Raw genomic sequence first — 15,074 nt, forward strand, 5'->3', positions numbered from 1 at the left:
GAAGCAAACACACCAAAGAATTATCTCAGGCAGCCAACATCCTGCTACACGTGCAAACATTTAACCACACAGCTGGTGGTTCAGTGCCTTGCTGAAGGGCATCTCAGCCTTCATTAATGAAGGCTTCATTAATGAAGGAGGATTATTGCGGTCAGGCCAGCGAAGTCACAGCCAGGCATGGCTTTCTAACATTTAGGATATCATCATCAACCCATCCATGACAAACGCACCTGCACATCTGGGAGGAGCTGCAGCCCCCCCCCCCCCCCCCCACACACACACACAGTGCCTCACCAAATCTCCATGTTTAGGCAGAGCAAGGCCGAGGCAAGCACACTTTTAGCCGTGAGCCTACACACTTTTATTAGGAATGTTAAGAATGCTTCAGCCTGTCTTCAATTTGGTGAACTCTCATGATGGAACATGGGGGGGGGGGGGGGGTCCTTTGTTTGCACAGGTTCTGATTCCTTTTTTCAATGCAATGAGTGAGCTTACTCCTAGCCCATTCACCTCCCCTCATCCCCTTATTTCCAAGGAGAATGGTAACGCAACATAAGACCTCCTGGCCAGGGGAGAGTTATGCAATGACTCGGGCAAGACAAAAGGCAGATGGCTGGCAGGCAGGCAGACAAGGCAGGAAGGTAGATAGACAGAAAGACATGATGTGCATAATATAAGCTAGCAACCAGACAAGATGTCAGGCAGGTGAGGGCAGATGGAAGAGCTGGCAGCCTCTGCTGGCAGGACAGACGGTTATGGCACTAGAAAGACACTGGTATGGTACCATTGTTGAGGGAGGGGATGCTAGGAATCCCACAGGTACAGTCTGTCTGTTCAGTCCAGTGTGACAGACGGTTAGCATAACAAAAAAGTGCACGCGATCTTCAAAAGATAATCCAGAGAAATTCTGGCCTTTATTTCCTCTATAGTCTATACCTTACAGCTTGTATTCTTTGAGTCACGGGTATTTCGGGGCGTGGTCAAATCCGCCATTGCTTCGGCGAGTCAAACAACAACAGCTATCACCATTGGGATTGCATGGCGGAACATATGCATTGTTACATTTCATGGGATTTTGTCCTAGCGCTATAGTATTGTAGTGCAGGGAACTGCAACAACCACAATCTTATGAAAAATTATGACAGACCCCCAAATATTCTAAACTAACACTCAATTTTTACTTATAGCGTGCTAGCACAATTGTCTGAAGCCTGCAATACTCGACTGACATAAAAAAAAAGCATATAAATCAAGATAACCACGAAATCTCAAGAAAGAAGCACCTGTTTGCCTTTTTTTCTATGGCTTCTCTGCACCGGGTTGCACCTATAACAATATGGAGTTTGATTGATACGTTGCATGTATTAATAATTTGATTAATTAATTAATAATGCATTTGTATTAGAATACAAATTAATATCTAACATCACATTTAAAATTTCGGATCTGCTTAATATTCATAGGTGTTCATTTTGATGGGAAAAATAAAGAGTAGCAACATTAATGAACAGCATTCTCCTGTACATGTATAGTGAACGTGGTTAATACACTTGCATAGCGTTCAAACCAAAAACTAAAGGTTACAGCTGTTATTAATGGAGCATGTTCAGTGGCTGTGGGGGCAGGACAAAGCCATCCTGTTGATGTTGTTTTGCCCCCATACTGACGAATTACACACACACACACACGCACTTAAACATGCATATACGCGCAAACACACACACACACACACACACACACTACAACCCTCTGTCTCTCATTCTCTCTCACTGACCACATCTAGGCAAGCCCATGCTTCCCCTGTTTAAAGTCCCAACCACACAACAACAAATGGAAATTGTAGCAGTGAGGGGTGAAGTAGCACTCAATTTAGAGTAACCTATGGAGAAATGCAAAGGGTAGTTTTGTTCGTTCACACTATTCAATGACAGTAATAATTTGGGGTGAAACGATGAATTGATTAATTTGTCAATCAACACATTTATCACATTATATTTTAGAACGTTTAGTGATGCATCATGTAAATAATCCTAATATGTGATATGTACAGCTTTACCCAAATCTCACGTGAGATGCAAATGGGAATGCTTATCTGTGTTGCATTTTATAAAATGAAAATCAAAGAAACTTTTTAAAGATGTCTGTTTGTGTTCGGAAAACATGTAATAATGGGCCAACATTTTATGCTTTATTACCAATGGTATTAAATCACAAAGATTAACCGAATAATGTAAGAATGTATTGACAAATTAATTGATAATTAAAATAATCATTAGTTGCAGACACACACACACACAAGCTCTCACGCTTCTTTTTGTGTTTTATCCTTTTGACAGATACAAATATGAGTGCATTTTTGTCAGTAATAATGATCAATCAATAAAGGCAATCATTCAAAACTGGTGGCAACATGAGCATGGCATTAAGGTAGAGTATTAGACTAAGTCTTAATACTCTATAATCACATTTGAGGAGGTTCATAGATTGCTGCATAACTTGAATATTTGAGGGCATTTATGTCTGAGCTTTAAGGATTTATTATTATATAACAGGACCCCCATGTGTGAGAGCAATCTTTCTATAAGTTTTGATGGGCTAGGGTATAAAATGGCAGGCAAAAAGAAAGAGGTATGTTCTCTCATTACTAGACCCCAAGACTGATTATAGCCTGAGGAATGCTAATGTGCACTTGTTCTCTAAGAAGTACTGTACACAGACCTGCTGAAGGCAGTGGAAAACGGGCTCATTATGCCTTGTGGGGTAGTTGGGTATACAATAAGAGTGTGACAGATACACATGGATAAGCGTAGGCTTAGTACGTTAGTAGATCAGTAACTTAATTTACACATACTAGATTCCCACCTGACATATTTTTAGATTTCCAATAAAGTGGGTAAACCAATTTAAAATATATATATTTTCAGTCATGACCTTAGTGATAATTGACATGTACTGTATCTGGATTCTCCAGTCTCGATTATAAAAAGGTTATAATGAATAACTCAGTGATACTGGCGTTAGCTGAAGCCTGCAAGTATCTGGATGGATCTTAATTAATATGCTTGTGCTGAAGTAGAGGAAATATTGCTGGTGAAGACTGAGAATGGGTTCCCTGGCTGAGGCCAGAGTAGTAAGCCCTCGGAGATGGGGGCTGATTAAGTGGGGCTAGGGCTGTGTCTAGGGTTTTCAGCCTTTCAAAGGCCAACTGCTGAAAATATCGGGAGAGGCACTGCAGCTGTAAGCTGAGGAGCTCTACAAAGCTGAGTGCTCCAGCAGAGGCGGTAAATGTTTTCAGTAGCAGCTCAGGGCTTAATTACAGAGACGCTGAAAAGGTAGGGATCAAAGCGTCCGCTGTTTCCCTCTGCAGCATTCCTCCTGTTTTTCCTACTTTTCTCTGCCAAGCAGGTCAGCCTGAGCAGGATCAGTCCGTAAAGCTGACCAGAAAAGCTACCGGAACTCCAGGTTGGCAGGCTGGCAAAGAAGACAGGATAAAGAGCCCCCCACATCCCCAATGTTATCACTTCCCTTTCACTAATGGCATAGAAAAAGGCCACACAGCTGAAAGGGAGTGTGCCCCTGTGCCATGTCAAAGAGCTCTGAGAGGATACAGGGAAGCATTTCAGTGGCACTATGCACTTCTTGAGCGCTAAATATTTCATCTCCGGAGCCGTTCTTTTCATCTGTTCTTCCCCTCTTTCCCCGCTCACGTGAGATGCTGCTCGCTATGCCAGGTCAGCGAGTCCTTTCCGCGGAAGAATAGAGCAACGGAAAGAAGAAAAAATAAAACACTTTCCATGATGGTGCTTGAAATGCTTAGGTCAGAATCACTGATGTATGTGAAGCAGGGCATCTGCTTGCAGTAAAGGCTCATATAACAATGTGAAGTAATGTCTGATGATCTCCGATCCTTATTGAATACTACAGAGCAACACCTCATATTAGTTGAGGGCGAGACATAGATTTCATTGCAATTCATATGTGACCTTAAACGCAAGGTTCTGATTTCACTTGCCATTATACTGAATAGCATTACAGTGTCATTGGGCTGGGATATTTTCCTAAACAATATGACGGGGGAAACCTGTATTCAAGTTCACAGCTTCCTGAATGGGAAAATGTAAAACCCTGAGACACCACTTAGTCAGGTGACCCACATCCACCAACTTACCATACAGGTCATGGATAACATCCAGAGATGAGGACCAAGAGTAACGATCTGCTCCCAGCTCAGACAGAGACGATGGCAGAGTCTCCAGCTCATAAGCACCTCGCTTTTTCCAGTACAGGAACATCCTGACCACTTGACCTATCTATAGTCAAATGATCACAAGTTTCCAAAAAACGAACTTGCCGGCTTTCAAAAACCACTCCTTTACAATTGCAGGTAGACAAGTGCTCGGCCTAACCTGACCTTAATATATTAGAACTTGTCCAGGGCTCCAGGCAACTTCAAACGACCCTTCTCATCAGCCATCTTTAGAGAAAACTTACCAGCCCAACTCAAATCTGAACTCTGCCAACCGCCAATATGTTCATTCAAAAACTATTACCATTACCATTACCTCATCCAACAAACACTCAACACTTGCTTTGAACCTTCTTTCGAAGCCTGGGACCTTCCTAAAATCTAGTCCAAGTCAGCACTCGGCAAAGAAAAAGCAGCTTTCTCTCAAGTAGAATTTAATTACATCTCTGAGGCATCATATTGTTGATTCTAAAGCTGGAGCAAAGTTTACCAAATGCCTTCCAGGTTCTTACAAGCAGACTTGAGTAGATAATAGTGTAGAATGACTGACCACAACCAAACCTTTTTACTAATCCCCTGAAAAGACTGATACATCCATCTGAACCAACCCATTTGATAATCCAGAAGCTTTTCTAATGTCTCCTTCTGTTGACTCTATTGTAAACCATGTGCTGTCAAGCAAGCACCAAATACTGTACACTTAATCCATTGAACTAATCCATTCTTGAAGACTTCGCACTGTCCAACACCTCAAAGCTCAATTCTTAGAATCTCAAAACAGTCAGAAGGTACTGTACAGTATCGCCCGACTTATTCCACAGCAAGTGACATTTCCATGGCAATCTCCCTCCAGAGCCCCGACTTCATCCATGGTAAACTTTCTCAAATTCTGTAAAACTTGTGTATGAGACAAGTTGTTCATGGCATAGCCCTGTGTAGGATCTCTAGGCAATAGGGGGGCTTTTCGGCCCACTCCATCAGACAAGTGTTTTATTCATAAAGAGGTGAGTTGCATGCTGGGACTGGCAATCTGGGCCAATGGCTTTTGGACTGGGTGACACAAAGATCTCTTTTAAACCTCCACCTACATCCAGAGTGCAGTGGACTTTCTTTATGTTTTGCACGAACTGTAAAAGGCCTGACATTTTTCTGCATTAATTAGAACCCTCGCCCTTTATGTCTCTGGAAATATGTATTCTTGTTTTTATGAATGCATCAAGTCTGTGGTGCCACTGCCAGGGCTCAGTTATTTCTGTGGAGGCACAATGAACACATTGGGGGAATACACAGACGTGAGTCTTTTCAGATAAGAAAGACAAAATAACCAAAGACGTCTGATCCAATCCTCTGATGCTGAATTGAGACAACAGTCTGCATTTTCAAAGTCTCTCAGAAAAAACAGCTGAAGGGTTAAAGCCACATGCAGAAACATATCTGCGCATAATATTTTCCCAGTGTTGCTTATAGGCTGATGCACTGCTATTACGCATCTAAAACGGGGAGAGAAACACTGAGAATGTCCCGCGCGGGCCTGAGGAAGGGAGGGACGTCGTCAGTCATACACAGCGACCCAAATGTCCAATTTTGGGATAAGAAATTAGAGGGTAGGATGGGAGCCGGTTTGCTGCTCGGCTCTGGGCTTTGCAGACATATGGTAATAATCTGAACCAGCTTTGAGCACGCGGCTTCCTTTTTAATGAAGAGAGCAGTCGTGCAGCATGAGAGCTAGGCTGCAAATACAAGGGCCAATTTCCACCTACTGCAAAAACAAAGAGGGAACCAGAGGAGGCATTAGACATTCGTCATGTCTCAATGAGGTTGCCATTTTTAATAAAAACCACCTGCTACCGGCCTGATTTGATATGACCCACACAGATGTATTATCTGTTAAATTCATATTTTACTAAGAAAATGTGGCTATTTTTTATGCATGTAGGTAAGGACATTATGCCAGAACAAATATAGGACGTTCTAGAAGCCCTGCTGTGGTGAACATTCTGTCATCACATACATCCAGTCATCCCTTGTTTCTAATCACCGTCAGTAGAACCAGACATTTTCATAATAATTACTTATTATTACTCATCACTATCATCATCATGAATCACATAGGGTGAGTCATCATTATACTCTATTTAAGAATCAAGTCGGAGCATCATCGCATCCCTAAACAGAATAGTCCGTGACAAATCTGTTCCCAATAATAACAGTGACTTCCAGGATGACAGTAATCATATGAACGAGGCATGATTTGGTAAATCGCTTGGCGGTTTGAAAAGCATGTTTTGGAAGTGGTGGTGGTCATTATGCCCAAGCACAACTATGCCACATTCTGACACAGAGCCAGAAACAGTGTTCCACTGGCATTATGACAATCGAAGAATGGGACTGTTAGGCTACCAGAGATAAGACATGGCCTTTTATTAGAGATTAATGTTGCAGAGACATAGCAGAAAACACACATCATCAAAGAGCCTGTCACCAAAGCCTCTTCGCTGACGTTTCCATACATTCTTTTCACAGGCTGTTCTTGAACAAGTCAATTGTAATTCTAAAAGTATTTCGGGAAGGGACACAGCAGGCGATAACAACCTCCCAGTCAGACTAGTCTGAATCAATTGGCTTCTCAGTAAAAATCACACTCACTTGAAGTATTAATGGGGTGTTGAGAAATGCGTGCTTGACCAAGTGAGGGTACGACAAGACCGTAAATGAGTGTCTGTGTACAAGTGTGTCGGCACTGGAGAAAGAGTGTGTGAGCCAGGGTGTTGACAGAGGGAGCGCAGTCGTGCAGTTGAAGACTTGTGCGTGCCCGTGCAGAGGAGGTTTGGGGTTATATTTAGCGAGGTGGCCCATCACACAGGCTGAGGTTAACCCTTCACCAACAAAGACTTGGGGAATAGTGGGAGACTAGTATTTATGTTTGTTTTAATGCCAAAGTACAAAATGGAAAACGGGGCATTTGCAAATAAAATATTGCACACTGACACTATATTGACAGCTCCACATTCTAAACAACATCGACATTTTTTTTTAAACTTTTTAGTTCCGAATGAGTAAAGACCAGTGTTGTCCTCATTTCAGATAAAGACTTGAATGTTTACTCCCTTCCCAGCCAGAGTCTTCCTCTCCATCTAGTAGTGATTAATGTAAATATGGACCTTGGCATTTCTTATCTTTCTACCTTGCCGAGTTTTGGCTGTGCTGTTCAGACAAGCTGTTATTTGCCAATCAATAAATCAATCACTAGGACACACAAAATTATAAACAAGCACATTTAAAAACAACTCTAACTGACCAAAGTGCTATACAGACAGCAGGTAGCTAAATCACAATACAGAAATCATTGTTGCTGATGACCTGCCCCTTTGAATGCTTTATTACATTCCACTCCCCTCTCCCTCAAATTCACTCCTCAATGTTCAAGAGAAAATGTGTTCACTTTTAGTTAATGGCGATTTCATTTACTCAAGCATTTTCGTTTATAAAATGGTCAGAAATAACGGGAAAATGCATAGATTGCTGTCAAATAACATAACACAGATGCATTGCGTTTACTATTACGTGTAGTCTCGATGTGGACAGACATGCAGTACGGTCATGCATAGTGACCCCCCCAAAGGCCCATCCTGAGCCAGGAAAAACCCTGAGGTATGCGACCCTTAATGCAAAAATAACAAAGTGTGACCGTACTCTTTATTACAGCTGTGTGATATTGACAAAAAAGAAGATGGCAAAGAGATGGTGGCTGGCCCATACAGTTCTTCTCATCTTTGGTCGTGTACAGCAGTGGTTCTCAAAGTAGGGTCCGGGGACCCCCAGGGGTCCTTGGGGGGGGTTCCAGGGGGTCCCCAGCCAAAGTAGTTAACATAGCATCACAATAATTTCAACCACTTTAACTTTATACGTTGCTATTCAAAAATCTTGAACATTAGTGAATATTTTTAACACACATCTTTGCTTCTGGGGGTCCCTGGCACAACATATTTTCAGATGGGGTCCACGGCCAAATATGTATCAATTTGGGGGTCCTTGACGTGAAAAAGTGTAAAACCACTGGTGTACAGGACGTTATGATGAGAGAAGCTGACAGCCAGTAATCCCTTCAGTGTAGCTGCTTGGGACGACGCAGAGGAAAACCAGATAGTGATGGAAGATGTGAGGACACTCTCAAAGGCGCAGGAGGAGAGATAGATAGGGACAGGCTGTGAGACTGGTACAGAAAAAAAAAACACAATGGCCAAAATGCAACTGTCCCATTTCATGACTCAACCACATTCACAGCTGTGCCATTAATTTCCAAGGGGAGGCAAGCAGATGGCTGCAGTGCCTGCATAAGTCTACCTTCATCCCCACAGTCTTAAGTGCGTTGAGTTCCAGATTTGTACCACAAAATAATAAAATATACAATATAATGTACAACATATTTATGCAGCCCCAGTACTTACAATATTCTAATAATGTCTTGCAAATGTTAGTGTATGCAGTAAGATCAACACTCAACTGACAGGAGGCTGGTAACCCTGCATACTGCAAGAACAGGGTGTGTAGGAGCTAGCCTGGTAAATCCCCTCCCTCCGGAAATCTCATTTGCATTTGATTTCAGGGAGGTCTGGGATTGCGAAGGGAGTAGAGATGGCCGAACACTGCGTGTCCGAACCAATCAGCGGCTGCTAGGGGCGGGATCATCCAATCACCTGCCTAGTAGCTTGAAAAAAAGAAAAACTGTCTGTCATCGATTCTGCGCCCGGAGTCTCAGATGCAAGTACGCTGTGAAACAAAATGTGTGTCGCAAGCTTTCTTCCATTTGACGGTGTCAGGTTATGTAGGAGCATCCCCAATGAGAAAATTGCTATCAGACGTGTAATTTAAAGGTCCATCTTCAAACCGGCAATTCAGAGGGACAAACAACAACTGGGATGGCTATCTTCAACTTGTTGATATGAATAATCCCATAATTGAAACAATATGGTTAATTGCAGTGGGGGCTGCCCTTCAGAAGCCCCCCCAATAACAGACTCAACAGAAATCAAAACACTTATTCTCTCAAAGTACAGTCATTGTCATGTGGAAGGCTGCAATTTGCATAAACAGTAATTTAGCCCGGGTAGGGGTTGGACGTGTGGAAGGACACGCTCGGAGATAAACATTTCCCAATACACTTCAAAAGCTAAGAAAGGTGTATGTGTGTGTATATGTGTGACCTTGAGACAGCCCTCGAATTATCCATTTTAGTATAAGCAGCTACATGCAGCCCTCATTAAAACAAAAGAAAAACTGTGGATATTACAGTGTGTTTACAGATAGCTATCTGAGATTTTGTTTCAAATGAACAACTCATTGGACTAATGTGGTTAAACAAAATGAACCAACTCGTCAGCCAAAATGGAATGTTGACCACATGTGTTCCACATTTTAAATCCAATATAAAAAGAGACTTTTTTTTCCATCCAGGAGATCCTAAAATGCAAAGCCGAGCCCAATGGCTGATTCCTTTGTCTGGCGATGCATCACAGCTGAATACACAAAATACAGTGAATGGCCTTTAGAGTAAAAGGCAGTGCACCCTCTGCAATTTGAACCCAAGTTAACAAGGCTATTGCTGTGAAGCAAAGTCCCACAAAAAATGAGGCTAAGAGAGCTATACCAAGTGCTTAGAAAAAGAGTAACAGGAGCTGACGACAGAAGAATACTCGAACAGTATCAGCTTCTGCAACCATTTCCAAGTGCTCTGAGCGTCCTTTGTGAAAGTGAGGGATGATGGGATAAGATATGTGAGAGAAGAAGAAAAATGGCCTCCAGCTGTGTGAGTGTCTGTTTAATGCCAGTGACTTCATGTGTGACCGATAACTTCACAGAAGATACGTTTAAAAGCTTAGAGGATGACACTTCCCCACCCCAAACAATGTACTCCCCCATATCACCATATCTGTGTGTACTGTACTATTCACCTTCAAATAATAAAAGTTAATTAACCCTGACCCACAATGAAGCTACACAGGAGACCCTTCTATGTTCACACAAAAACTGTACAAGTGACACATAGGTCCGACCATTCATTAGGGTAGTGTTTCTCAAACCATGGTTAGGAAATAAAGCCTGACTGATCAGGTTCAGATGACCACGTGCAGTGCCTGTGCACATTGCTATTATTAGAAAATTAGCTTTTACACATTGCCATCTTCTGTCTATTCAACAAATAACAAAACAACGGCGCAAATTAATGAGTTTATATCTTTCGCGTTCGTTTTCTAAAACTGCATGTTTACACTTTATTTTTGAAATTTTCACAATTAGTAGGACAGTGGAAGGATCGAGTAGGCTATTCTCGACTCCGAGTAGTGCGAGAGAAGTGTGTCACACAAAGCAAATGGTTAGGGTGTACACATAAAGCTGGGCTAATTATGCTTTATAGTGAGAAGCAAGATAGAGAGAGTGCAGGGAACAAAAGCAAACAAGTACGCCAGTGTCCCATCAGGAAAATACAGGAAAGTGAATGGGGGGGAACGAGGAAATTACTGTAGAAAAAAAAGGGGAACAATGGAAAAACAGTCCAAAAAAGGAAGTTTAAACCGTAACACTGGCCAGGCCATAACCTCCACCCCCCCCCCCCCCCCCCCAACACACAGTCACACAGTCACACACACACACACACACACACACACACACACACACAGAGGCTTAAGTTTAGTTGCCTTGTGGCTTGGAACACCAGACACCCAGAACGTTCCCTCAAGGCTCTGTAGTATTTTAAGATTTAATGTAAAATATTCTTACGTCACACAAATAACCTAAATTAAGTCTCAAGTTAAACTGAATTGGCAATGACACCAATCATTCATTGTGCTATTCAAGTGTGTGACATTACCACAGCAACACTTTTCAACTACATCGATAACGCAGTTTCTCCAGACCATGTTGTTGACTTTTGGTGATGGACCAGACAAGACATCCACCAGTCCCAGTCAGATCAGACTAGTGTGTTTACGACTGGCTTAAGACTGTGGTGGCCTGGATGAACACTGACAGGTTCCAGACTCAACCAATTAGGCCACTCAACTTCAATCACTGTACTTACACAAGGGCTACCAGCACCTTCATAATTTGAAATCAACAGCATACTTCTGGATGGCCAACTGGACTGCATGCAAGCTATGCTGAAACCCGAACATGATTTAGAAGTGTCTGCCTTCAAAGTTAAATTGCATGTTTTTTAAGAGACTGGCCAATGGGGGGGGGGGGGGTAATAAATATACCTGTGATAGATTTAGAAGCAGTAAGATATATCATCTGATTCTATACTAACAGTACAGTCTCCAGGCAGAGTACTTTCATCTGACAGCTTTGGAACCAGAGCGCTGTCTCAGAGTGAAATACTTAAAAAACCCCAACTGAGATGAATCCTTCCTCAGGTAACCTGCCAAATCCAGCAATCAACTCAACTTGAACAGACCAGGGCTTGATGGCTGTTGGAATGAAGTACAGATCTGGTTCCTGAGGGTTAAGTCATGGTTGGGGGATGCTTCCATTTTTCTTTCTTTCTGGGCTGATAATTCCCCCGTGAGAATTGATTATCGCACTTTTCATTCAATGGCATGTAGCTGAATAAATAATGTGTAATACTGTGTAGTTTATTATGTTGATTAACCCATGATAAATTAATCTGGAGGTTTACAGTGAATAAAGATTGAGTAAGTGTGTTAGGTTGGACTGAGCTCGTCTCTACAATAATGACAACATTAGCATGGACACATTGGACAGAGGCCAGTGGTGGAAAAAGTACTCAAATGTTTTACTTAAGTAAAATGATCAATACTGCAGTCAAGTACAAAAAAAAAAAGTATCAATACTGCAATGTAGAAATACTCTCAGTCTGTTACAAGTTAAAGTCCGGAATTAAACATTTACTTGAGTAAAAGTACTAAAGTATTTGTATCAAAATACTTAAAGTACAAAAGTAAATATACTCATTATGTAGACTGTCCCATTACACAAGTTCAAAATGTATACAAAATCTTATGAAAATAGCAGATCTACAAGCACAATGAGTCACAACGCGATGCATTGTGAGCTATGTAGATCTGCTATTTTCAAATGGCCGAAATATATATAGGGCTGAAGTGGTTAAATGTATGTTTTGTGCTAATTATCTATATCTGCAAAGTAACTAGTAAAGCTGTCAAATAATTGTAGTGGAGTAAAAAGTACAATATTTGCCTCTGGGATGTAGTGGAGTAGAAGTAAAAGTACTGACAACTGTAATTACTCCAGTAAAGTAAAAAAAAGAAAGCTACCTCAAAATTGCACTCAAGTAGGCTACAGCACTTGAGTTAATGTACTTAGTTACGTTACACCACTGAAAAGCCTATAGCTGGTTTAAACATTTGTACTCACTGAGTCGTAATCTGAGCCCAAGCCAACTCCTTGGTGGTGACTTGTTGTGCAGAACTGAATTCATGGTCCACTTGTTTGGAACCATCAATGCGTGCAAGAATTCTTCGGAGAATTCCCACCAGGCGCTGTTAACGCAGGTCTGTAGGGCTGGCAGGTACAGGCTTAATGTCGATTCCAATGCGATATAACAGTCCTCTCAATATACTGCTGCCATTCTCTAATTGTACCCTCTCTTCGTCTATGCTCATTTCCAAAACCAAACACAGGATCTGTGGCGATTACAATGCCTGAATCTACATCACTGTCTGTGAATGAATGCAGTCTCCCATCAAAAATAGAGTCCTCTAAACGGGCGCCTTTTTATGTCTCTCGGGGTGAAATTTGTACACTGAAATTTGTCTTGAAATGTGTCACTGAAATTTGTCTCTGGCGGCTATACGCACGAGATCTCCTCGACGTCCTCCGAAAAACACACAAAAAAAGGTCTAAAGCTGAGCGTACGTCAGCGTTCCATTGTTGATGATCAGTGTGAGAAAACAGACTTCTGTATGATCTCTAGACGGCTGGATCTGGATGGCATATGACATGAAATCCCCTGTAGGAACGTTTATTGTGGTATTGAAGTTGGTCTTGTTGCCTCTCCATCGGTGGTCGGTGACTCTTTGGTCAAGTTGTTCAACCACCAGCTCTGAGTCTGTTCCATTCATTTCATTCAGACAACCTGAATAGCAGTGTTGCCAGATTTTGCGAGAGAAACAAGCAGGTCTATGAAAACAAGCCCAAAAAAAGCTACTAGGCTATTTGATAATAGCCAACCTACAAGCTCACAATCACAATCACAATCGCAGGGTGAGCTTGTAGATTTGCTATTTTCAAAAAAAGAATCTTGGATAATTTTAACAACACAAATCTTGTATGAGGGTCCCTGGCACAAAATATTTTCAGATGGGGGGGGGGTCTGTGGACAAATACATATTAATTTGGGAATCCTTGACATGGAAATGTTTGAGAACCACTGGTTTAAACAACATTAGGAAACAAGCCCAAATAAGCAACTAGACTTTAGAAGCAAGCCCAAAAAACTACCCATTTTTACAAGCGACTTGAACATTGAAACACAGAAAAACAAGCCTTATAATAAGCAGACATGGCAACCCTGCTCTACAAAGGCTTCAGTAGCCAGTTGCACAGTGTTGCCGCTAGAGGCGCTGCAGACGTTATTTGCATGCATTTATTATTAATAATGACAGGTTGTCTTTTGGTTGTGGAAACAAACCTTTTGTACATTAAGTTTTGCGTAAGTCCTCGATGTCACACTATCCAAAACTAAACGTGACTTTCCCATGCATACCCAAGCATGCTCACACTGACAGCAGACAGAAATATCGTGCTGGATGTTAGCCTATAGGTTAATACTTTACAAAACAATTATACAGATTTGACCACTTCTCCACTGAGCACTCTTCGCAAAAGTGTCCAATTTTGCTGCATTTGCTTTGGTTAAAACTTTGATACACAAATATTATATGAGGATCACATAATATAGTAGTATAACTAGTGTAACAAGTTTGGGGTTACATCAACCAGGAACAAGAACCTCCTTGCAAGGATACTATATATGAGTGTTTTGTACCATTCTTAAAACTAAAAGACTGTTTGTCATGACACTCAGTTGAGCTCTGGTGCATCTATGTCTATCAATGGTCCTTGAGATACTTCTACAACTTGACTGGAATCCATCTTTGACTGATGGAAGAAGTTAGGAAGCACCAATGATCTTTGTAGAACTGAGTAATCTATAAGATGAAAAGCCTTAAAAGTAACTAAGAACCCAATGGTCACTATGAATGAGATCCAGAGTCTCTTAGTAGAGATGGTCGATTGGGCGAGCCTTATGGAAGGACAACCATCAGTGCAGCGCTCCATCAATCAAGCCTTTATGGTAGAGAGACACGGAAGCTATTCCTCATACAAGGCACACAACAGCACACTGACTGGGAGTTTGCCAAAAGGCTCCTGGAAGACTCTTCGACTATGAGAAGACTGTCAGACCATGGTCTGGTGAAATGAAATTGAACTATTTGGCTAAAATTCCCAAAGGCGAGTATGGAGGATCCAGGCACTGAGCACCACCTCATTAATAACATCCCTACAGTCAAATACATTGGTAACAGCATCATGCTGTGAGGATAATTTTCTGCAACAGTGACTGGCCTTAACCCAATAGAGCAGTGGTTCTCTAACATTTTCATGTCAATGACCCCCAAATTGATATGAATTTGGTCCCGGACACCCATCTGAAGAGATTTGTGTTAAGAAAGTGCAAAACTTCAAAGAGAAAGGTGTGCTAAGCTTGGATCATTCCAAAGACTTGAGGCTGTCAAGGTGCTTTAACCAAGTACCAAGTGTAAGTGAAGGGTCTGAACACTTATGT

At 41.7% G+C, this 15,074-nt stretch overlaps 1 protein-coding gene across 7 annotated transcripts in view; it reads right to left on the bottom strand.

The window, feature by feature from the left end:
* The window catches only part of plekhg5b (pleckstrin homology domain containing, family G (with RhoGef domain) member 5b), a gene marked incomplete at its 3' end in the record, with an annotated part of 69,890 nt that extends 56,591 nt beyond the window's left edge, over nucleotides 1-13,299 (bottom strand). For 4 of the 7 annotated variants that reach the window (XM_080445606.1, XM_080445597.1, XM_080445605.1 and 1 more), the window contains exon 1: nucleotides 4,169-4,187. Coding sequence is in view for 3 of the 7 variants with exons in the window: in XM_080445609.1 (XP_080301735.1) it covers nucleotides 12,641-12,725 (85 nt within the window). Of the gene's footprint in view, nucleotides 1-4,168; nucleotides 4,188-12,640 lie in introns of those variants that run through there. The other 3 variants (XM_080445609.1, XM_080445608.1, XM_080445604.1) reach the window with 1 other exon arrangement.
* Nucleotides 13,300-15,074: the final 1,775 nt, after the last annotated feature.

This window comes from Gymnoscopelus braueri, assembly GCF_963280865.1.
Source record: "Gymnoscopelus braueri genome assembly, chromosome: 12".
Taxonomy (NCBI): Eukaryota; Metazoa; Chordata; class Actinopteri; order Myctophiformes; family Myctophidae; genus Gymnoscopelus; species Gymnoscopelus braueri.